Genomic DNA, 22,809 nt, shown 5'->3' on the forward strand with positions numbered 1-22,809 from the left:
CCCCCCTCTTTGTTCTCAATAACAAATGTATAAAAATAATTTTGTGAATTGTCAGACCCCTAATATATGGCCATTTCGTGTGAGATTGGTGTGTGTAAAGTGAAATCATGGATGTTGTGGATTGCTTCCAGTCAAACCATTAAAGGCCCATCCTTCGAATAACAAAGCTTAAAGCTCCACTGAGCTCAGCACCAACCCTGAAGAAGAACGCGTGCACCACACTTATACAGGCATAACAAACCTCGCATTTAATTTCATTGTTAAGGAGCAAAGAAGAAAACCAATTTGCTTATTTTATTACATAGTAACAGAATACATATTCTTCTTAACTGTTTTAGCATCACATTAGAACATAATAATACATAGTCATATTTCAATGTTGCCATTTATCATCTCATTAAATAGGAACTAAATAATTCGTTCTGGACTTAATGGCCAAAGACCCCTCACACTCTCTGATGGACATTCAGATGAACGACTCATTGAAGACCATTCTGTCACATTCTCTCGTACTCTCACAAACACACACTCACACCTCTCAAAAGCATACATACAGAACACACACTCTCACAAAATATAAGCATATTCCACTACCTGGACACAAGATGTCAAGGAAACTAGACTGATGTTTCCTAACGTTTCCTTTAAAGAGACACTGAAGTCTAACTGAAAGTGGATCTGAAAAGCGTACCGATTCAACACATTAGGAAGAAATGAGCCACTACCTTAAAGAGAAATTCGACCAATATCACTTTTGCAGCATAATTAAGGCTGAGGATGTAAACAAAAGTAATTCAGAGTGGTTTGATGTGAAGCACTCCACTACTAGAGAAAGCTACAGAGTCTGAATTCTTCACAGCGGTGGTTAATGGACCCTGAATGGATCTGAAAGCTTGCTATGTTAATGGCTGATGTAAACAAAAGGGGTATCAATACATGAGAAATTGTGTTTTAGGACATATTTGTGAGTACAATTTTGACCTAAAATGAACAAACAATATATCTTCCAATTCTATTATGTAAATTATGTAGTTTCATTGAACGTAAATTTTGACAGCAACGAAAATTACTGCAGTCAAAAACAAAAAGATTATATATCATTTCATATATTTCACCCAGAACAATAAACTAATCCTTTTTGCTAAATTCTAAAAACATTTAAAACATCCAAAACAGTTCTTTCAGCGGTCATAATTTCACCACCTTTAACAACCTTTTTAGGACTGTATTTGCACTGCAGACTCCCACCACAAGTTTCTTTACAATGAGTCAATTCACATCCCACATCTCTAAATGACTTTGTTTACATCTCAGTGCTTGAATTATGCAGAAACTCAGTGAAATTCCCTTCAAATGTTATCCATTTAGCTATTCACTGTATGCCCCTAGCAATGACCAAGCAGCACTGTGTGTATCCTACCCCCTTCATGCAGAGTAAATTCTTCTAGGACAAGAATACAGAAACCTTATTGACAATCACCTTTCTCCAAAATCTAATGTTTCAATACTAGCATTGCCTTCTGTCAATTCACATTTTTCTTCTTCATTAAAAATAAAAGTTGGCAGATAACTTATAGCAGAGGTATTGATCAACTTGGAGCGCACCATCCTGTTACAGGAGTACTCCGGCATTTTCCAACCTGATCTTTAACTGCCAACTTTGCAGCATTCAGCTGATAACAATGGATGATGAGGTCCCTGTCCTTAGTGAAGAACAGAGAACCTGTTGACTCAAAGATATTATTACAATAGAAGCCAATGGGCAGTTTCTGTGCTGAAGCTAGATATTTGGGAGCGCATTCCTTTTAGCCATCTTGACCTGTTTGAAAGGCAAATGATTTGACTTGGGGCACAGTTCTCAGTGTGTATGGACAGTATATTCCCAGTGACTGGCAGAAAAGAAGCAAAATTCCCAACCGGTGCTTTGTTTTCAAAACAACATGAAGGGCCTATTATTATTAAAAAAGGGAAAAAAAGAAGAAAGAAGAGACCTGGAAAACAAGGCCATAAGACTGAAGAAATTGCACCAAAACACCTCTAAAATGTCAACAGCAAGGGCTGAGTAAAGAGCTAAACCACCTGATATGCAGAAAGCATAATAATACATACTGGGTAAACCAGTAAAAAGGGGAGGGGGTAAAAAACCCACAAGGGTATTAAAAATGAAACATATTCACTGTCAAATCATTTAGTACCCTTCCACTCCTCTTCAAATCATTGCACAACCTGTTTAGAAGTCTGGCCCATGATGGGCCAGGTGCTTCCAAAAAAACAAAAACAAAAAAAAGAAACTGCCTAATTGATTATCACTTACCAATAAAATATTGTGGCCTGTGTTCTGGGTGTAACCATGTCCATAAGCAGGTTAAAAAAAAATCAATCATGCACTCAATGGGTCAAACAATACAATAGTTAAATAATTCAATCTGCATGTGTGTACCACTTCTTTGCACCAGAAATGTAAATGACATTCAAGCTGAGTCCAGCATAAGCCCATTTCATCATAATATGCATGTAGTGTTTGTTAAGTGGCTCATTACTATTTCAAATGATCATTAAAAAAAAACAAAAAAAAAAAAACATGAATTCACATAAAGACTGCAATGGCTAAAAACGTATATAACCAATTAGAGCAGAGATCAATTGCAGGTTAACTAGCACACTCTGATCTGATCGAAAACGCCCTTAAAAGAGCGTTATCCAATGTTAAGAGCTTTAAAATGGAAGATTCCGCCATAAGAGCTTTAAAACGAAAGACTCGGCTGCAAGCGCTTAAAAACTAAAGTTCGCTGTTAAAACAAATTTACAGGAGGAGCGTCCTACACTGTGTCTCAATGCCAAAACCCCCAAAAACACAGGCATTCATATATTTACATGTCCTCAGAGTCTTAAGTTCAGAGGTTGGTCTGTAAAATCCTTTTTTTTTTTTGTGAAGCCACAAAAATCAAAAGGAAAAAAAAAGTGAGACTGATTAGCTGTTGCCAACACTGATTCATCACAGTTAAATGTCTGATAATGTGACCCTGAAGCACAATGGGTGGGGGCTGGAGGGGTCAAAGAGAGGAGACCAAGTGGACTGAAGAACAAGGAGGGGGGGAAGCTGAAAACAAAAGTAAAAAAATAAAGCTTTGTAAATTATCTGTGTTGTTCCGTTTTCTTTTGGTTCTACGTTCAGCTGAATACAGTGGGTCTCAGTGGATGAAAACATTGATTGAAGCGCTACAGTTGGGGTTGGAAGTTTACAGGCACTCATTAAGGACATGAATGATATGGCAATATTGGGAAACTTTTCTGGGACAGAAAGTTGGAATTCTTGGGGGTCTAAAACCAACACCGGGGCAAAAACAGGGTTGGTTCTGACCATGCAGACCAACCTTTTTAATGTGGATACAGAGAAGCTATCAGCTGTAGTCCAATCATAATTACTAACAGGAAGTTCGGAGGAGGCCTTGCCCATGGCAAGTTAAAATACAAATTCGTATTTTTTCTTCTATTAAAGATGTGTTATACATTCCCGCGGCCCCAAAAAGGAACAGTTCAAATAAATAACTGAAAGCCCAATATTGTCATGACAGTCATGTCCTTAACGAGCTTACATTAACTTCAGACCTCAACTGTACGTACAGGTGCCACCAACGACAGAGGACAGAGTCAGTCAGTCAATGGGCTGGTGGGGGTTACTGTGAAGGGTGCCGGGGGGGGGACCGAAGGTGGCCCGTCGTCAGTCCTGGTGTCCGGACAGAATGGGCTGCCTGCAGATCGGGCAGGTGTTGTTCTCTGAGAGCCAGCGATCGATGCAGTGGATGTGGAACTCGTGGGCACAGGGCAGGCTGCGCAGCTTGTTGCCCTGCGCATACTCGTTGATGCAGACACTGCAGGCCCGCCCTTGCTCGCCCTCAAGGCTGGCCTGGCCATAGGTGCGCGTGGCCAGATTGTCGATTTGCTCTTTGGTGAGGCCTCGCGGGTGCTCGTCGTCCTCCTCGTCGTTCAGCAGGAAGAAATGGGCCAGCCTCAGAATGGGCAACGTGCCGTTTTCCACCAGGTTGTTGGTGTCTCGGCCACTGGGCCGAACGTCCCCCCCGTTTGATCTCTGTCCCACCTCTGCAGGAGACCCACCTTCTCTTTCTGACTCTGCCCCCTGGTGGCCTGGCGCTCCTTCGTTCCCCTGGGGACGATGGCCCGGGGCTCCAGGGGTGTGACCTCCAGTCTGGCCAGGGGCGGAGCTTTCAGAATCTGCTTCAGTCTCCATGAGTGAGCTCAGCTCTCCAAATCCAGTCATGATCTGTCTCAGAATGGAGCGCAAGGCGGTGGAACTGGGCTCCCCCAGGCCCGTCTCAGATATGCGGCGCAGAGGGATGCGGATGGTGCTAACGTAAGTGCGTATGCCTGCCCGCTCTGAGCGGGATATGGTGCGTCGGAAGCCGCCGCTGTCACTCTCAAAGGTGACCGTGTTCTCAGCAGCACGAGCTCTGGAACGCGTGCGGCTGGCGATACTATCCCTGTCCCGGTTCTCTCCGGGCCGGATTCGCCGCACTTGAAGGTCCAGCATGATAGTGGGATGGCGTCTTGCCCCGCTTCCTGCTCCTCCTCCTGCTGCAGCACTCTGAGCGGTTGCCTCACCTTCCTCTGTGGCCGGAGCCTCCGGGGCAGGGTCTGCAGAGGCAGTCGCAGCAACCGCCTCAACGGCTGCCTCACCTGTCTCCATGGCAACAGTCATGCTTCCGTCAGATTCTAGTGCAACAGGTGTGCCCCTGCTCGGGGAGGGGCTAGCACTGGGGGCAGGATTTCTGTCCAGAGGGGAGCGACTACGGCGCGAGGACCGAGGGAGGGCGCCGGATCCAGTCGCCCTGCGCACACGGCCACGTGAACGAGTCCTGCTAGTACGAATCTCCCGGCCAGGCACTGCCCCCTGCAGGGCAGACTGAGACACAGTGTCTGGACATTCTGGAACTTCTGGAGCATCCTGGACCTCGCTGTTAACAAGCGAGGGCGCTGGGGCTTGTGCTGGACCCAAAATACTACCACCATTATCACTATCCTGGCCCTGGTGTTGAGAAGTGGGAGGGGGCTGTGGAGGAGGGGGTGGGGCTGGCTGAGGGAGAGCAAGATTCCTCCTTAAAGCCGAGTAGGGAGTCTGGGAAAGGAGAGGAGGGGTAATGGGCGGAGTTGTGCTGCTGCGAGTGCGCCGTGCCTGAGCTCTCCTCCCCAGCGTGGGCCGGGCTGTAGAGTAAGGGGCAGGATGCTGGGTTGAATATGGCATGGGCCTCTGGGGCGCACGAATAGACGCAGAAGCCCGTGAAGGAGGGGGGACAGGAAGGTCAGCAGGGTCTGGCACATCACTGTGCTCCCCCGGCTCAGGCTGCTCATGATTTATGTTAATTTCAAGGCTGAAGCGGAACTCGCCACTGTTGGGGTTTGTGCGGCTTACAGCACGCCACGTCTGGTTGCCGCTCTGACCACTGCGGGTGGCATTTCCCGTGCGACGGAATGTGTTCAGCCACTCCAGAAGAGAGTCGCCATTGGCACTCTCTGCACCAGGCTCAGCAGCACCTGCAACACAAATAGCAAGGAGGATACTTTCGGCCTAAAAATTGGGCTGTGAAGCCAGATCAGTGAAGCCATCAATCACTGAAGCTCAAAATCCAGAGCTTTAACTAATGATTATTTCTGCACTCAATTAAACCATCAGCCCAGTCTTCTCACGTTTCTCCTCTATTTGCCTCCATCACAGAACAGCCATTTTTCAAAATTTGCCCAATTTCAAACTCTTTGTTTCTGTGCTGCCACAAATCCCAAAGCATTTACATATAATTGCCTATATACCCTACAGCAGTTTAGACCTAGCCAACTTCTTTCTAAACAAAACCCAATAAAAGACAGCCAAAACAGTAACAGTGCCAAAATTGAATCCTGACTGTGAATCTCAAGAAAACTGCAAGAAACATTTAGGATATGGGCCTCTTAAGATCAAAGATTTTAAGAACTTCTAAAAGTAGGCCATCGTGCCTCATAAAGCTACTCACTTCACACAGCAAATACACAAGCGACAATGTGCGTGAGCTATTTCAGGCAAGATTTGTTACTGGATTGGCTCAAATTCACTATTTTTTCCCCTGATATTCAATTCAGCATTTCTATAACCTTCAATACCAAAATGCAATCTATAATTTAACAAAACAATACCACCCCATCACGTCTTATTTTACTGCAAACAACTTATGAACACTATAAATCATTACACAGAACTCACTTGTCAACCATCTTTCACTAGGTCACAAACACATGTAAGCATTAATTAACTGTAAGCCTTAATTAACTGACTGTTAATTTTTCAAACAGACTTTTTCAGGGACTCTGTGTTTAGTCGTCAAGTCTTCCAGCTTTTGTGAGTCCTGACCTTTCAATTCCTCTCAAAAAACATCCTTCAGTAAATGAACCCTCTTAACTCACCACTGCTGCCCTCCTGTCCTGTCTCACTGTTCTGTGGGCGTGCTTCAGGCTGGGGTTGGGAGGACACACGCTCCTTCGCTCCGTCCAGACGCTGCCTCAGCTCCTCGGCTGTGACTTCACCTACAGGAAAGGGAACAAAAGTCAGTATCTACATTTTAGCCAGTGCATCTTGTTTGGAGCAGACGATGGGCATGTAGGCATAGGCATGTAACAGTGCATTTACATACCACATCATTATAAAAAGCAATGTTCTTGGTTTTGCATGAGAGGGGCCCTTTAAAGCTGATAATCTATGTGATGAAATGAGTGCTCAGGCAAGGCCTGTGTGTGTGTGTGTGTGTGTGTGTGTGTGTGTGTGTGTGTGTGTATGGGGATACCAGGAGTGCCCAGTAGGTTGCTGTCTCTCATCAGCCGATACTCCTCCTCACTCAGCTCGTTGATGAAGTGATAGTATGCCTCCTCCCGTCGAAGACGCTCTGCCTGACGGCGACGCTCATCTCGCCCGCCGGGAGGGTCCATCACCATGGAAACCGCTGTTTTTCAGTAGTCCCACAAACAGAAGGGTTCAATGTTAGAGCTGCAGCCTATGTGCACTTACCTGCCCATGGCATGCAAATTAAACGGTCAGGAGACAATCACAATCGCTTGAGGTGCGAACACAAATATGCCTACATGTGAATTGCAGAACGACCACCACACAAACTTAGCTGACCAAAAGACCTCTAAACAAATAAACAAAAGGTCACAGGATGATGACTGACATCACACTCAGTCATTGGCTTTGTACGCCTCAATGCATGACAACCTGTTTATGTATCATGAGAATATTTAAGATCATTTAGAGCATTAAAAAAAAGCAATGAATGACAAGTGCTGAGGGTCCTACAGGCTCAACGTCCAGCAGGCCCAGAAAAAGGCTAGAAGCAGGGACATGAGACAGCATAAATCACATTAAACGCACAGCTAACACAAAACGAGTGTCGAATTGGGTAAGAGCTCGAATCTCAATAATGTCTCATTCAGCTCGCATTTGAGAGGGGTGGCACCACTAAATGCATGCCAAATGTGACAATCCCTCTGACATCGCTCTGAACAACACGTCCTAAAAGCTTCATTTGCAAGAGCACCGACACCACCTTGACGACAGCGACAAAACAATAAGAATAAAATATATGAATCGCTGCCTTTTCCAAACCAACCCTGCTGCTGCTGTCCATGTATAATCTAACACACAGTAGGCCACGGCGAAGAATGTAAAGCAAGCGGAGCGACACGCTGACGTAGCCAGCGCAGCGGCCAATCAACAAGTCGGTATGGATGACTGGCACTTAGAGTGTCCAATCGGGGCCTCCCGAAGGCGGTACGTGACGAAGAAAAGTCGGGCACCGTGTGAGCGTTTCTAACTGAGACACAATGAAGAAGCACCGACTTCTCTTTAAAACGTAGTTAAAAACACTCTTCACACCTGGCAATGAAATGCCACCACTCTATCGTATGTCAAGCGAGGGTAAGGCGAAAAAACGAGCTGTCATTTTGTCTGCGCAACCCGTTTTGTTAGTGTCGACAGATAGCCGCCGTGCTAACCATTGGCTAACGAAAAAGCGGGTTTGACAACCGATTAGGCAACAAACGGACCCCGGCACACACACACAGCAAAACATATTAACAACAACAAGGCTGTTTTTAGCGAGAAAGGGCCAAGATGACAAAGACAAAGCGATCATTTTAGTACCTGAAACAGCAGCTATAATATGGACGAGTCCTCTTTTCCTCTTCGCTCTGATTACAATGTAGAGCTAAGATGGGACCAACGGAGCCACACAAACTCACGTCCGACCGGCTACCTGTCGCAATGCAAACACGTTCCTGTCCACAAGACACCCTAGACAGCGACGTCGCATCGTTGTTTCCCCCCCAGTCAACGCCACTCAGCATTTACCAGCCAAGGATTGAAACTGTAACAAATAAACTTTTTAATTTCTTATGAATATCGTTCACAAAAATCTAACTTCTCAAATACTGCAACAAGAAATTGTGTAGTGTTTAACCAAACGTTTCTTTTTTCTTTCCTCACATTTTTCATCATTTTGTCCTTTCCATGCTTACACATGTGAGATTTAGACAAGGGCGCAGATTCAGTGCCAAACAAAGACCAGCGTTTGTTTTCCAAAGAGAGGCAGTAAGAATAATTTAACAGGACGTGGAGCGTAACTTTACAGAGAAAGTGCACGCAAATGCTTAAGGAGTGTACGAGAGTTAAGAAATGATCGCTGGTTTAGCTCCAAATTTTCGTTTTGCGAAGAGTTAACATCCACGTGGTGCCCCCACAAAGCCCCAGTCTTTTGAGCGATGAGAAGGTCGATTCAGTTTGCTGAGTCGATTCTTTTCAACTATCCGTTCGAAAGAGTCGAACGTTTGATTCAGTCGATTTCGTTCTCGTCGCCCCGTTTACAGACATGGGGGTTCAATCCAGTGCTAATCGTTTAGTAATACAACTGAACGCGCGACCCGGGTTTTTCTACCCCCCCCCCCCCCCCCCGACACACCCCCACCACACGAAAAAAATATATATTATAAATGATGAATATCATACATATATATAGATAAAATATATTTAAAAGATTTATTCACAAAATATTAATAGTTTACATCAGTATCATTATAACAGTTTGATATCATTTGCATGTTTTATTGTAGACCAGCATTGTGCCACAAACAACCCCCTCCTGTAAGACAAAAGGTTTGGGCACTCACAAAAACGCCTTTTATTCAATAACGGGGACAGTGAATCAGTTCATCCGATAAGTTGAAAAGAGCGTGTTCAAAGGAATCGATTCTCTAACGAGTCGGATATAACGCTAGTTTTCAACCGAGCGACGTTTTTGCGACACTGCCGTATGCGGAGCCAGCTCTCCCGAGTGAGATACCGGTTGCGAGAGAAAACATAAACGAAATAATTTGGCCTGGAGAGCGACATATGGTGGTTCTTCACACCAAGACACGTTAAAAAACACCCTATTCCCCTACACACACACGCAGCTGGAGGTAAATGTGGCGTGTGAGCTGAGCTGAGCTGAAAGCGACGCGAGGGAAGGCAACTGATTGTGTGAGCGGCGCTGGAAGTAAGTTGCCTCCCTGGCGGCGCTTTAAAACAAGGAGAAAAACACAAACACACACACACACACACACTCGAAGCCAGCTCAGAAACGCCCGAGAAAATGGACTATGATTTCAAAGTTAAGCTGACCGGAGAGAGAGAGCGCGTGGAGGACCTGTTCGAGTATGAGGGATGCAAAGTGGGGCGAGGGACGTACGGTCATGTGTACAAAGCCAAGAGGAAAGACGGGTGAGTTTCACCACTCGGTGGCAAAACGAGCAGAGGCCTTCGAGCCCTGTTTGACTTGTCTGAAAACAAGAAAATGCCCCTGACCTCTCTGCTCTGTTGTTTACCCGTCTGGTTTCGTGGCTCGTACCTTTCCTGCAAAAAAACAGAGAGTCGTAAACCATCAGAAAGCAGTCTGGTGTTAGTGGTGTAACTTCTGTTGTTGTGGATGAAGAGCAGCCCCTTTTTTTGCTGTGGCTGAAAAACGTAAAACGCCCCTTCAATGTTATCGTGGTGTCACATCGTTGTTCTTCGTGGCGCATATCTCTTCTGCAAAACGAGCTTCTTATGTCTAGCAGTGAAATTAGACTGCTGTCAGTGCTGTCATTTATGGTACTGACACTTGTCCATCTGTGCTAGGTCAGTATCTCAATGCCTTTTGTAACCCATGCCAATCTTGCCCAAAGGAGGATAATCTACATATATTTGAGCAGTAGAGTACAGACATGTCAGTGGTGTAGCTAAATATATTGACACTGGTTCAATGTAACTTCATTTGGGGGGTCTAGAGTTTTTCAGAATGCAGTGGTACATTAAAGTTAATCTAGTGGCAGTGGTGTAACTTAAATGATGTTCTTAAATGATGTTTTCTAGGTGCAGCCTAACAGTGGAATCACCTTTGCAGTCTTCATGGTGTCACTTATGGATGTTGCTGATGATCCTCTGTTATTGCTTTGTTGACTTGCAAAAAAGATGGTTCCCCAGTGCAGAATATCAGTGAAAGCAGTCTGGTGTCAGTGGTGTAGCAAGTGGTGCTGTTATTGACCCAATGCAGACCAGTGGTACATCAGTCACTCTTAGGCAGGTTCAGTATGTGCCATGTCATAAATGAACATATTGAGAGACAGATCTAATTGCCTCTGTTCTGATATTAATAAATACAGGTGACAATTCACCTCTAACCACCAAATTCATCTAACCACCAAAACAGGATGAGCTACGCTACAAGGACTCCTCCACAGAATTTTTCAAATTAGATTTGTATTTTAGGTAGCAGGTATTTGGATGATGTTGCTGTAAAGGGATGCAAAGTTTTGATGAAGATAGAGAGAAGATAGCGGTAGAGTGGCATTTAAAGGTTAGGCACCCCTGACCTAACACGTTTCTTCAATGTGTAAAGCAAGACTTTTTCATTTCCATCTTTTCCAGTTTAAATATAACAAAAAAGCCTTGCAACAGATTTTTGGGTCATCCAGCATGCCCTGCTCTTTTGAGGTCAATCCACAGATTTTTGAGGATGTTTGTCTGTTGAGGATTTTATTTTAAATTCTGCAGTCCAGTGAACTCGTTTTTAAAATGCTTTGAGCTTGTTTAGATGTTGATGTTTAGACGCTAAATTCTGTGGTGAGGATGCAGAAAAGGTTTTCTTCTGATGACTCTTCAATGAAAGTCATATTTGTGCAGGTGTCCCTGCACAGTAGAACAGTGCACCAGCTCTCCAGTTTCTGCCAAATTTTCCTGAATGTCACTTGCAGTCAAATGGGGGTTTGGATTTTCATTTTTTAGCAATACTATGAGCAGTTCTCTAGGATGGTTTTCCAGGTCTTCCAGAGCTCAAATGGACCATTCCTGCCATTTTTTAATTAGATTACGAACTAAGGGAACAGCCACTTCAAAAACGCTTTACTGTATTTTATAGCTTTCTCCTGCTTTGTGGACATCAGTTATTTTAATGCAAGGCAGCTGCTTAGAGGAACCCATGGCTTCAGATTGTTGGAACAAGGTTTGAGGAAGGTCAGAGTATTTCTAAAGCTTTTTTCTCCTTTTAACGTCTCCTTTTAAACGCTTAAACGTTTCATCTTTGATCAGGTCATCATCTATTTACTTTACTAACCATTCACAGTAACAGATCCAGCGAGCTCAGACTTCTGCATGCCACTTTAAGAATCACATGAAGTCTGATCTGGCTGTTCAGACTGCTTTCACATTGCTACATATCAGATTGTCACTGCCACACACTGTATGAATTGAAAATGTCACATTCCGTGTGAACAGCATACATGCATACTGCTAAAAAGATCAGATTTAACCTGCAGTGTAGACGTAGCCTTTGTGGCAGACTAAAAATTAGGATCACATTATATGTCTACACTCAGTTTCGGTTGACTGATATTATTGATTCTCCCTCTAGAATCAGCAGAGTAGTAAAAGTGCACTAGCCTGATCAGTCTAATTGATCAATATCCAGTATCTGTGAATCTGTAGACCATCTGTGTAAAATCCCAGAACCATAGAAACGCTTTGGGGAACAAATAGGAACAAAAGCAAAAATGTTACGGCTTCTGTTACTATGACAACTGTTTAAAAAAAGCTACCTGCATTAACCTGAAAGGTGAAAATAATTATGCTGGTCATCAATAGTGCTTTAATTTACAGGACTAGTCTGCAGAACTGTTTTGCATTTCTAATTCCAGTTGTATCATCTTGCTGTCCTAAAGTAATAAGGTTTGACATACAGAGAATTAGTACCGTGCCTGCATTGCAGAAACCTGCTTATCGAACATGTACATTTTTTTTTTTATGTTGTAGTTTATTTCTTCATGACTGAAGCCTGGCTGGATGGAGCACTGTGTTCATACTAGGGTCAAAAGTCTTGCTGTGTCAGCTGCGACAACACTGATCTGACCTGGTGAACACTTTGCTTTGAGCTTATGTGTTCTGGATCATCTAATGTTAGTATGTGCACTGAGGGACAGCATCCAAACCGGGATGTACAGAAAATGTGTATCCGGAAAGAAAAAAAAGCTGTCTTGCATTGTGTTGTAGAGGATGATTTCCAATTTAGCTGAGAGGTGATGGCGCTTGCTTTCCATGACAGAAAATTGGTGGTACTGGAAGACATTTTTGTGGTGGGCGTTAGTCGCTTTGTCAACGCAGTAATTAACTCTATGTCTATAGTTAGACAGAAAAACAAATCTAATGAACATAATTTATTACAGACCCCAGATGCAGTCGATCAGCCAAAAGAATTTTAATTGTTTAATATCTGAGGTATGCTCCTTTCGTTTAGAAGGGGAGATGCTAGGCTAATGTTGCTAGCAAACACTGGACTTCATCAATCTCACCTTCATAAAAACATAAAATGTCTCTCAAAATGCTTTTAGATCTTCATTAGTGTGGAGCACCTCATTATGTGTGTCTTAGCAGTGTTAGCATGGCATCCCTCGTTATAATCTAAAGAAACACGTCAGATATCAAATGTCTTGGCTGATCGACTGCGGTAAGTGAAACGTTTTAACCCAGTTTTTAGGCCTATTTTAGTCATTTTCAATTGTCGTCCACTATCTAGGACTCCCGTTATCACAGGGTGAAGGCTAGCATGTTCTTCCTCCAGGTCACATATAGCGCCACTGCATTTTTTTCAAACTGCTGCTGATGCAACTTCATTGGACGACTGAGCGCACTTGAAGACAAGTGCTAACTGCCGTTTTTGTTAGGTCCGCTAACAGTCGCCTGCATTGACCAGCATAATTGAGAGGGAGGCATCCTATCTTTTGTTTTATTTACGGGTGAGCACATTCACGCTCTCGGTTCAAGGGGCAGGAAGGTTAATATGGGGGCATATTGGCATATTGGTCATTTGTGACACTGTTTCAGCCCCACACTTGCACTCTAATTGTGTGCCCATCGCTGCATCCATAGTGGGCTTCCATAGTTTCTGCCTAACAGCAGGTTTCCATACTAGATGAAACACTCCTGACCAGCCCGCCAGCAGATTTGGTTTTGGAGCAGCACGCTGGGCCATCCAAAGCCAAACCATTAAAAGTCCAGACAGCCTGGCGGCCGGAATCTCGTTAAGACTCTTAAGTGTTTAAAGATGTTTTTGTTCACCACAGGAACTGCCTGTTTACAACTAATTTGTTCTTCTGCACTTGGACTGGGCCTCAGGAGGTACCCATCTAGCTTCATGGGCTAGTTATGTTAGAGCATCATCCCTGAAAGCCCTTGTCTTATTTCTAGATCTGAGCATCTTTTGCTGCCCCAGGAAGGTTTTCATCCATTGGAGAAGAAAAGAAGTTTGGCGGCTAGCTGCTAGCACATTTGAATTAATCTCATTTACATTTACATTTATTTGGGTATGTGAAAAGTCTTGAAAAAAGTCCTGGAAGCAAAATAAGATATAAATATAAATAGATAAATGTCCCATAGTGTATTTTAAGTAACCGATCCAAATGTTTAAATTATTAATTCAGTCCATGTTTATTGTTTTTTTTAATGTTTATTGGTATTTTTAATAGATTTTTGAAAAACGAGGCATGTAAATAAATTTAGCCCTTTACCCACCCAATATGTGCATGTTGGTCTTCCAGCCAGTCTGTGTGCTGAGGATGTGTGTGGTGACAGTGAGTTGATAGAAGGTGCTTGCCATTAAACCTTAGTTTGTAATAGTTTGTTCTTAGTTTGGTGTGTCTGGGCCTTCTAGTATCTCTTCCCAATGAATGTATGAGTATACAAACTTGTGACATTTGTTTATTCATGCACATATTTATGCAAGGCATCACATAGGTAAATGTGCATTCTTCTTTGTATTTTGTTTATTTATTTATTTGTTTGTTTTTAAGTAAAGCTCTTCATGGACTATATTGGAGGTTAAGGTTGTGCAAATGAGCAAAAAAAATAGTAATGCTTTGCATCAGGAGCACTGTGGAGTTCATTCATAATCATATATTTTTCCTTTAAATTGGATGGAGTGGCATGAAATGGAAACTGAATTTTGTTACAAAAGGATGAAATACATCCATGTGGCCGTTAATAGTCTATATGTAGGATACACTGGTATCTACTCTTCTTCAGACTGCATTTGGGGCTATGTGTTAATAAACTCTGTTTCTGGGCAGGGACTGTAACACAGTGATAACTGAGGCCCTGTTTTTCGTTTGCAGGAAGGATGATAAAGACTACGCTCTGAAGCAGATTGAGGGCACAGGGATCTCCATGTCTGCATGTAGAGAAATAGCTGTGAGTTTGTTATCTATGCAAACTTTCTGTATAATAAAGTATGTAAATTAATAAAGAAATAAAACCACACATACAATTTTGCACACACGTTCTCTTTAATTAGAAAATGCTTAGGTCTTCAGTATTAGTGTGATTGTACACAAATTGTATTACAGTGTAAGTGTGCCTTCAGATACTTTATGTATAGGGTGCTTGTGTATGGCTTGATGCACCATTGGGAGATGTTAGAATGATTAAAAAGAGCTGCAATATTAAATGATCTGTATCTGTAATCTGTGAATAACTGCATGTCACCAAATATGTGTGTGCGTGTGTATGTGTGCGCATGTGTGTTCCTTGCAGCTGCTTCGAGAGTTGAAGCACCCCAATGTGATCTCACTGCAGAAGGTTTTCCTGTCACATGCGGATCGCAAAGTGTGGCTTCTCTTTGACTACGCAGAGCATGACCTCTGGGTAACTAACACACACACACACACACACACACACACACACACACAGGTACTGTATGTATGCTCATCTCCGGGCTTACTCCTGCTGTGTGTGTGTGTGTGTGTGTGTGTGTATGTCTCTCTCTGTAGCACATCATTAAGTTCCACAGAGCCTCCAAGGCCAATAAGAAACCCCTGCAGCTTCCACGAGGGATGGTGAAGTCTCTCCTCTATCAGATCCTGGACGGCATCCACTACCTGCACGCCAACTGGGTCCTGCACAGAGACTTGGTGAGACCTTTGTGTGTGTTTGTAGACATTGAGGAAAACCAGAGGATGAACAGAGCTGCCCCTTAAGACAAATACTTACTTACTGAGATTAATAATATGCAATATTTGGAGCAACATATAAGTATTTACAACAATATAATGCATATGGAACATATAATAACATATTGGTTAATATAATAACATATTGGTACTCCGCAAGGTATGAAAACTAGCCTGTGTGTGAGAAAGAGAAAGAGGCCGGCACACAAATCTGCTGTTAACCACACTAAATAGTTTAACTTGCCAAATTCTCTGCTCTTGTTATGAAATGTTTTGACAGAAGTGATGATTAATAACTGGAAATCTGTCAGCAGCAGTCAACAGTTTACTGACATACCTCTTGTAAAAAAAAAAAAGAAAAAAAAAAAAAAAAAGGAGATCAGTGCCAGAAAGAAGTTATTTTGCTCTTGTTTTACCCGATTAACTGGAACCCTGAAACCAAGGAACGGCCTGATTAAAGCTGAATTGTTTCAGAGTTTCAAAGCTATGTGTTCAAAATAATTACAAGCCATGTGTTCAGCTTTTCAGAACTGCTTTGTTCAGCTCAACTGAGCAAGGGAAAGAAAAATCCAGACAAATCACCTTGCAACTGCACAGCAGTCCTGCCAGGTTTCGGTGTGTCCTTAAAAGTCATAATTTGTCTGACATCTTCATTTACAAATTAAAATCTTTAGTAAGCCTTACATTGTCTAAACATTATATATTTGTGACTTTACATTATAGTAAAAAGGACAGAGTCACTTTATTATTCATTTCTTGATTGATTTATAAAAACATTTGACATCAGGTTAACAAGCATTGAATAGTTTGCCATTTCTTATGTGAGGCCTGTAGGGCATTAAACTATAAAACAATAACTGTTTTTGTGTGTGCTGTGTCATCACTACAAATGTGGTCTAAAATTACATTTGCAGTGATATTAATACTTTTTAAATGTATTATATACACAATCATATTAAAATATAATCTTCACTTCTGGTTTAGAATAACCTTGGCCAATTTAATTCTACTTCCCACATAGGAGCACTATGTAGTTCTATAATTACAGACCACCACCACCACCACCTGGTTATTAAACGTAAATGTTCAGAATCAACCAGTTGTCAGTATAAGTAGTTTTATGGCAAGTCATTTCAAACATTTGGATGAGGTATGGAGGAACCACTGTGGAGGAACCTCTAATATGCTTGAAGAAAAGGTCTGCCCAGAAATAGTGGCATGAGACTAATAAAGTAAACCTTATGTGTATCTGAACTGTTTTTACTGTTTTCTTTTCCATACAGAAACCTGCAAATATTTTAGTAATGGGGGAGGGGCCAGAGAGGGGCCGTGTGAAGATCGGTATGACCTCACACTTATTTGCTTTTATTCTCTGAGTGATAAGACATAGATATTATAAGGAACTTTTAAGAAATGTTAAAATGACATAAGGTTGGTGGTTTGTGTGTAATTATGTGTAGCGGATATGGGCTTTGCACGACTCTTTAATTCACCACTGAAGCCTTTAGCGGATCTGGACCCTGTGGTGGTCACTTTCTGGTACAGAGCACCAGAGCTACTGTTGGGGGCCAGACATTACACCAAAGCCATCGGTGAGTGTGTGTGTTTTTGTTTGTTTGTTTGTTTGGCCCGTTCCCTGTATATGCGTATTGTTAAATAGGAAGAGCCATAGTAGATAACTCGGTAATGGTTACATAGTGCAGCCGCAAAGACATGCATTCTCGGGTTGTGTTATGCACCTGTCACCCACATACCCTACTAGAAACATTCACATTTTAATCTTTAGACTCATGTTCTAGATGTTAGTAACCAGTTTGTGAGGTCATCATGATAAAACAAATTAATTGTAGTTTTCTTTCACCCTGGTCTCTCTCTCTTTGTCCATTGCTCTTGTACAGATATATGGGCGATCGGCTGCATTTTTGCTGAGCTCTTGACCTCGGAGCCTATATTCCACTGTCGGCAGGAGGATATTAAGACCAGCAACCCATACCACCATGATCAGCTGGACCGCATCTTCAACGTCATGGGCTTCCCTGCAGGTACTCTGACATGTACACTTACATCGTTCATGTTCAGAAATATAACAAGGTGCTCTGTCACCTAATATGCAGGTGTTCTCCTTGTAGAGAGGCTGATTTAAGCCATTCATGGCTTCATTTGATATCACTTACAGATAAAGACTGGGAGGACATAAAGAAGATGCCGGAACACTCCACGCTGATGAAAGACTTCAGAAGGAACACGTGAGTTTGTGTTTTTGCAGAGTTTTTGCACACTGGAAGCATGCTATTCATCAAAATTTTGGAATCAGTCTGCAGTTGCAATTTGGGGTCTGCAATTCAGTCCCTCCCAGTAACAGGGACTCCCCATAGCACACAAAGTGCTGAGAGGGTGAAGGCTAGCATGTGCTGCCTCACAGAAAGCGCAACCGCGAATGAAGGAGAACTAACTAGCTACCTGTCTAACTGTGACTTCTGCTACATAATCTAACAGGCGGCTGCTAGTATCACACTGATATAAAGGAGAGGCTATCCTACCCACACAGGCCAATTGTCCTCGAATTATTTCCTCGTTCTAGTGTTTTTATTGTGTTTTTTATTGCTGCCTAAGTTTCCTAATTTATGCAATTATTTATGCAATAAACCTTAAAGAGTTGCACTAGACTATTTACTTATCTGTCTGTACTATCCAATATTGCATTAACATACAAACTCCAACATTTTGAATGTGTATTAGCGCACTGGTTCTGAATTTCCTTTCAACTATGCTTTCTGTTTTTGTTGCAGATACACTAACTGCAGCCTTATAAAATATATGGAAAAACATAAAGTCAAACCTGACAGCAAAGCATTCCACTTGGTAAGTTAGCCAAAAATGTCTTGAAGTGTGATGAGTAAGCACATGGTTATAAAAAGTGTCTCTTTTTCACTTTCTTTCTCAGCTGCAAAAGCTGCTCACTATGGACCCTATCCGCAGGATTACATCTGAACAGGCCATGCAGGACCCCTACTTCCTAGAGGAGCCTCTGCCAACCTCTGAGTGAGACACACACACACACACACACACACACACACACACACACACACATACACACACTCAACCAGGATCAGTTCCCGCCTTTGACTTCATGGCTAAGTTCAGGGAACCTGAACTGAGCTTGCTTCCTCAGATAGAACAGCAGAGTCTAACCTCACTTGTCTGTCAGGATGTAATTGGATTCAATGTTTGCCTCCTAGTGCCATTACTGGCTGCCAAATAACAGGCTATGACATTGTACCTGAGTTATAAACATAATTACATTAGTACTATATTTACTTTGCTTACTCTCTTACACATGTACATGACCATTCCCCAACCTCTCTCTGTTCCTTAAAACTCCTTAGACTATTGTTTTGTTAAAGTGCCTTTTAAGTGCCTTTAAGAGTGATGTATGTGAGTAGTCTTTGTTATGAAAAGTTCCCTGTATTGTTGCCTTATTCAAAAAGCAGTCCAGGCTAAAAGACTGAGCTACACTTAGTAATAAATGTAAATATGTTTGTTTGTTAGCGGGATTCCAAAAACTATTCGTAACTGCTGAAATTATACCATAATGTAATATCGGCCATAATTACTTAATTACATCTGTCTAAAGCTGCCCTTATATATATGTTTGCGAATATGTGCATTTGTGTGTGTGTGAATCGAACAGCATGGTCCTTAACCTTACTTGGTTGTCAGTATGTAATTGGATTTGTGATTTGCCTCGTAGCGTCTTTGCTGGCTGCCAGATCCCTTACCCCAAACGAGAATTCCTGACCGAGGAGGAGCCAGAGGACAAAGCCGATAAAGTAAGAAAGTTTTTGTCATTTGTTGATGCATGTTTTCCATGGAAGTGGATAATTTAATATAGTCATCCTTTCGGAACTGCAGAAGAACCAGCAGCAGCAGGGGAACAACCACACCAATGGGGCAGGGCACACAGGTAACCCTGACAACAGCCACGCACAAGGCCCGCCTCTGAAGAAGGTGAGAGTGGTTCCGCCCACCACTACCTCAAGTGGCCTGATTATGACCTCAGATTACCAGGTAACAAGAACATACACACACCATAAACATCTGTTATACATTTATTGGACTACACCTATTCAGACTATACATTTGACTGCAAATGCTTTAAATCTACACCAATGAACCAAAACATTATGAACATGTCACGATAATTGCACGTCAGTCTCTGAGATGTATAGTAAATAGAAAATAGACAGTCTGTTCTCGTAGTGGATGTATTAAATACTAGGGAAATCAGGTGTGCAGACCTGAGCAACTTTGACAGGGCTGGAACCTTGGCTGAGCTGGAACCTCACCAAAACAGCAAGGCTTGTTGAGTGCTCCTGGTCAGCAGTGGTTTAAGTCTGCAGACTGTGGTCCAAGGAAGGACAAATCACAAAATGTTCTCATGGTGGGTGCCCAAGACTAAGCATTGATCAAGGGCAGCAAAGGCTATCCCACCTGGGGCAAAGTGACAGAAAGTCAACTGTGGTACAAGTCTCTGAAACGTTTAACAATGGTTACAAGAGGAATACCTCACAACACAGAGCATCACTCCTTTTTGTATGGGGCTGCATAGCAGCAGAGCAGAGTACCCATGCTGGTCCAGGAACATGAAGTGTTGTTTACCTTTCGGATGCACCAGAACAATGTTTTATCTGTAGTTGTGTTGGCAGGTTGCAACAAACCAGCAGCATATTGTATATATCATGGTTATAATGTTTTGGCTCATCCGTGTCCATGGCAGACCATAGCTGATGGTAGAGGATGGGGGTATATCAGAGAGTGCCTTAGTACAATACAGTGACTGGTTATAGCCATTTTTCCTCAGTGTTCCCTGCTTTATATATATATACCTGGGTAGTTCAACAAAGCATTAGCTTTCCTCTCTTAGAAAACCTACTCTTAGCAAAGTAACATTCTCCTCTTCTACACCGTAAATCGTATTGGGATGTATTGGAAAGTATTGGAAATATAAATTTTTTTGTCTCCTGAAACTGATCTGATCCCAATATCATTGAGCATCCCTTATTCCCAACTCCGGTCTTAAGGATCCCCTGTCTTGCACACCTCGGCCAACTCATGAAGAATTGAATAATCTATGGGCTGTTGCAGGGGTGTTTAGAACAGGGAGTAGTTGAAGCTGTTCCTCCTGACTGCAGTTGAGAACCAGTGGTTTAGGTACAAATGTCTTAGGGCTGCTTCACTACAGACTGATTTCTGTCCCTTTTGCAGCGTTCAAATCCACATGCTGCCTACCAGAACCCAGGACCAAGCACATCACTGCCCCAGAGCAGCATGGGCTACTCCTCTACCTCCCAGCAGCCTCCACAGTACTCCCACCAGACCCACCGCTACTGAGCCCGCCCACGCCCTCCTGGCGCCCAACAGGGAGAATGTACTGAGGGAGGTGGACGTGGCCTTGGGACCCGACCCCACGGCCACCCCTACCCCGTGGGCGCTTTTCGCGTTGCGTTACCATAGTGACACCGGTGAGACAGTACAGCAACTAAACACAAATTAACTAACAACGCATCCCATCACCGTAACAACGGAGCTACAGCGGAACATTGTCCTCAAACGAGAAGAGGAAACCCGAAGAAAGCAAAAACTGAACTGAAAGAGGCGCAGGGGGGGGGGTGAATACATGTTTGTGCTATGGGTCATTGTTCCAGTCTTCGATGAGATTCTGTGACCTTGCAACAACAACGACAATAAAAAAAGAAAAGAAAAAAGAGAACTAAACAGCAGAAAAAACAAACAAGTGATCTCGACATGTGGTACTGGACAGCTGCACTCAGACGTGAGACTGGTTTAAATTGAGTTAAATCTCCCTCCCCTCCGTTACAATATCTCCACCCCCCCAGCACCAATCCCACCTGCACCTGCCCTTCATCACTCAAGTCCTATGGCTTCTCCAGGACTAAAGCTGCTATGTGACTGCCAGCAGGGACAGAATGACTGGCTGTGTGTCATTCTGTCTGTCTGCCCACCCTCGCTCGCACACCCACACCCACACCCACACACACCAACACACAGGTCATTGCTGGGGACCGAATTTTCTGTGCTGGAGCTGCTGACTGGAGCATAATGAGTGCATCTAGTACCCCCTGCTGGAGAGCAGCAGTAGTGGCCTCTTTGGAGGAGGGGAGGGGGCAACGAGACAGAAACTTGAGTTTAGTAGTTTATAATTTAATGTTTTGGCTTTATTTTCACATTAGGAGAGGTAAGCAGCTTCCGTTTTTTGCTGTGAGAGCAGCGGTTATGTGCAGTGGGTAAGCCTTAGAACTTCATGACAAAAAAAAAAATCAGTTGTGTGGACAGCAGATTGAACATGCATTGTACTGTATTGTAATGAAATATTTTACATGAAGCAAGTATCCTGACAATAAAGTTGGAAATGTTTAAAAATGGGATTAAGTACCTTTATTGTGTGTGTGTGTGTGTGTGTGTGTGTGTGTGTGTGTGTGTGTGTGTGTGTGTGAGTTGTGCTCTGAGAAAAACTTTTTTGTGATAAAAAGCATCTTCAATAATAAATGAATCTCTTTTCCATTTTCTCCCCCATTTGAGCTTGTGTCCGTGCTCACAGATTTGATTCTTTAATCTGTTTTTGGCAGATAGAAGTTCATCTTGAAGGTAGATTGTTGGACCACCTCTCTGTGGACCCTTTGCTCAGCTTGTGGACCTCCATTTGTGCCTTCACACGGCGATTTAACATTCTGAGTTAATGTTTTAATAGTACATTGTACCTAATGGGCTTTTAAGCGCGCAGACTGAGCCTTGTTTTAGGCTTAACTACAACGTCAGTTGGGATTTTCCTCCTTTCAGTGTAAAATTTAATCAATGTCCAGAAACATGCTTTTATACTACATTTAAAATTGAAATATTTATTAACGTTCATTGTAAAAACCTGACCCGAACTGGGTTACACAAGTTTTGTATTGAGATTGAGTAATAATTTATCATTTTCTTCTCCCTTTATAGCAGAAGGCCATGGATTAAAAAGAGCAGGGCCATGGAAATGTGGGCTACCAACTCCATCCACAATTCCATGGCTTAAGCACACTTTAGATAGTGTGTTATTGAAATGTAAGGACTCATCATGAAAAAACTCATTCTGAAGTGAGAGTTTAAGATAAAATAAAAACTTTGTTAATGTTTCAAAATGAAAAACAACACATTTACAAATGACAAATTCTTATTTGACTAGTAGCAGTTTAGCCTCGCCCT

General features: G+C 42.8%; 3 protein-coding genes across 3 annotated transcripts in view; 2 read left to right on the plus strand and 1 right to left on the minus strand.

The window, feature by feature from the left end:
* rpl21 (ribosomal protein L21) overlaps window positions 1–22,809 on the plus strand; it is a 260,187-nt gene that overhangs the window by 188,619 nt on the left and 48,759 nt on the right. The gene's annotated exons all lie outside the window — the stretch shown is intronic.
* On the minus strand, window positions 223–8,286 carry rnf6 (ring finger protein (C3H2C3 type) 6). Its single transcript, XM_072689020.1, has 4 exons — window positions 8,183–8,286; window positions 6,828–6,983; window positions 6,451–6,570; window positions 223–5,550 (listed from the first exon to the last, which is right to left on the minus strand). The coding sequence occupies exons 2-4, from the start codon at window positions 6,973–6,975 to the stop codon at window positions 3,722–3,724; spliced, it is 2,097 nt and encodes a 698-aa protein (XP_072545121.1). The 5' UTR covers window positions 6,976–6,983; window positions 8,183–8,286; the 3' UTR covers window positions 223–3,721.
* Window positions 9,335–21,990, plus strand: cdk8 (cyclin dependent kinase 8). The gene is made up of 13 exons (XM_072689032.1): window positions 9,335–9,796; window positions 14,716–14,791; window positions 15,134–15,244; window positions 15,370–15,510; window positions 16,833–16,890; window positions 17,010–17,141; window positions 17,448–17,591; window positions 17,726–17,795; window positions 18,339–18,411; window positions 18,494–18,591; window positions 19,301–19,379; window positions 19,462–19,617; window positions 20,815–21,990. Exons 1-13 carry the CDS (start codon window positions 9,669–9,671, stop codon window positions 20,938–20,940), a joined length of 1,392 nt encoding a protein of 463 aa, XP_072545133.1. The 5' UTR covers window positions 9,335–9,668; the 3' UTR covers window positions 20,941–21,990.

Source organism: Salminus brasiliensis, chromosome 1 (genome assembly GCF_030463535.1).
Source record: "Salminus brasiliensis chromosome 1, fSalBra1.hap2, whole genome shotgun sequence".
Taxonomy (NCBI): domain Eukaryota; kingdom Metazoa; phylum Chordata; class Actinopteri; order Characiformes; family Bryconidae; genus Salminus; species Salminus brasiliensis.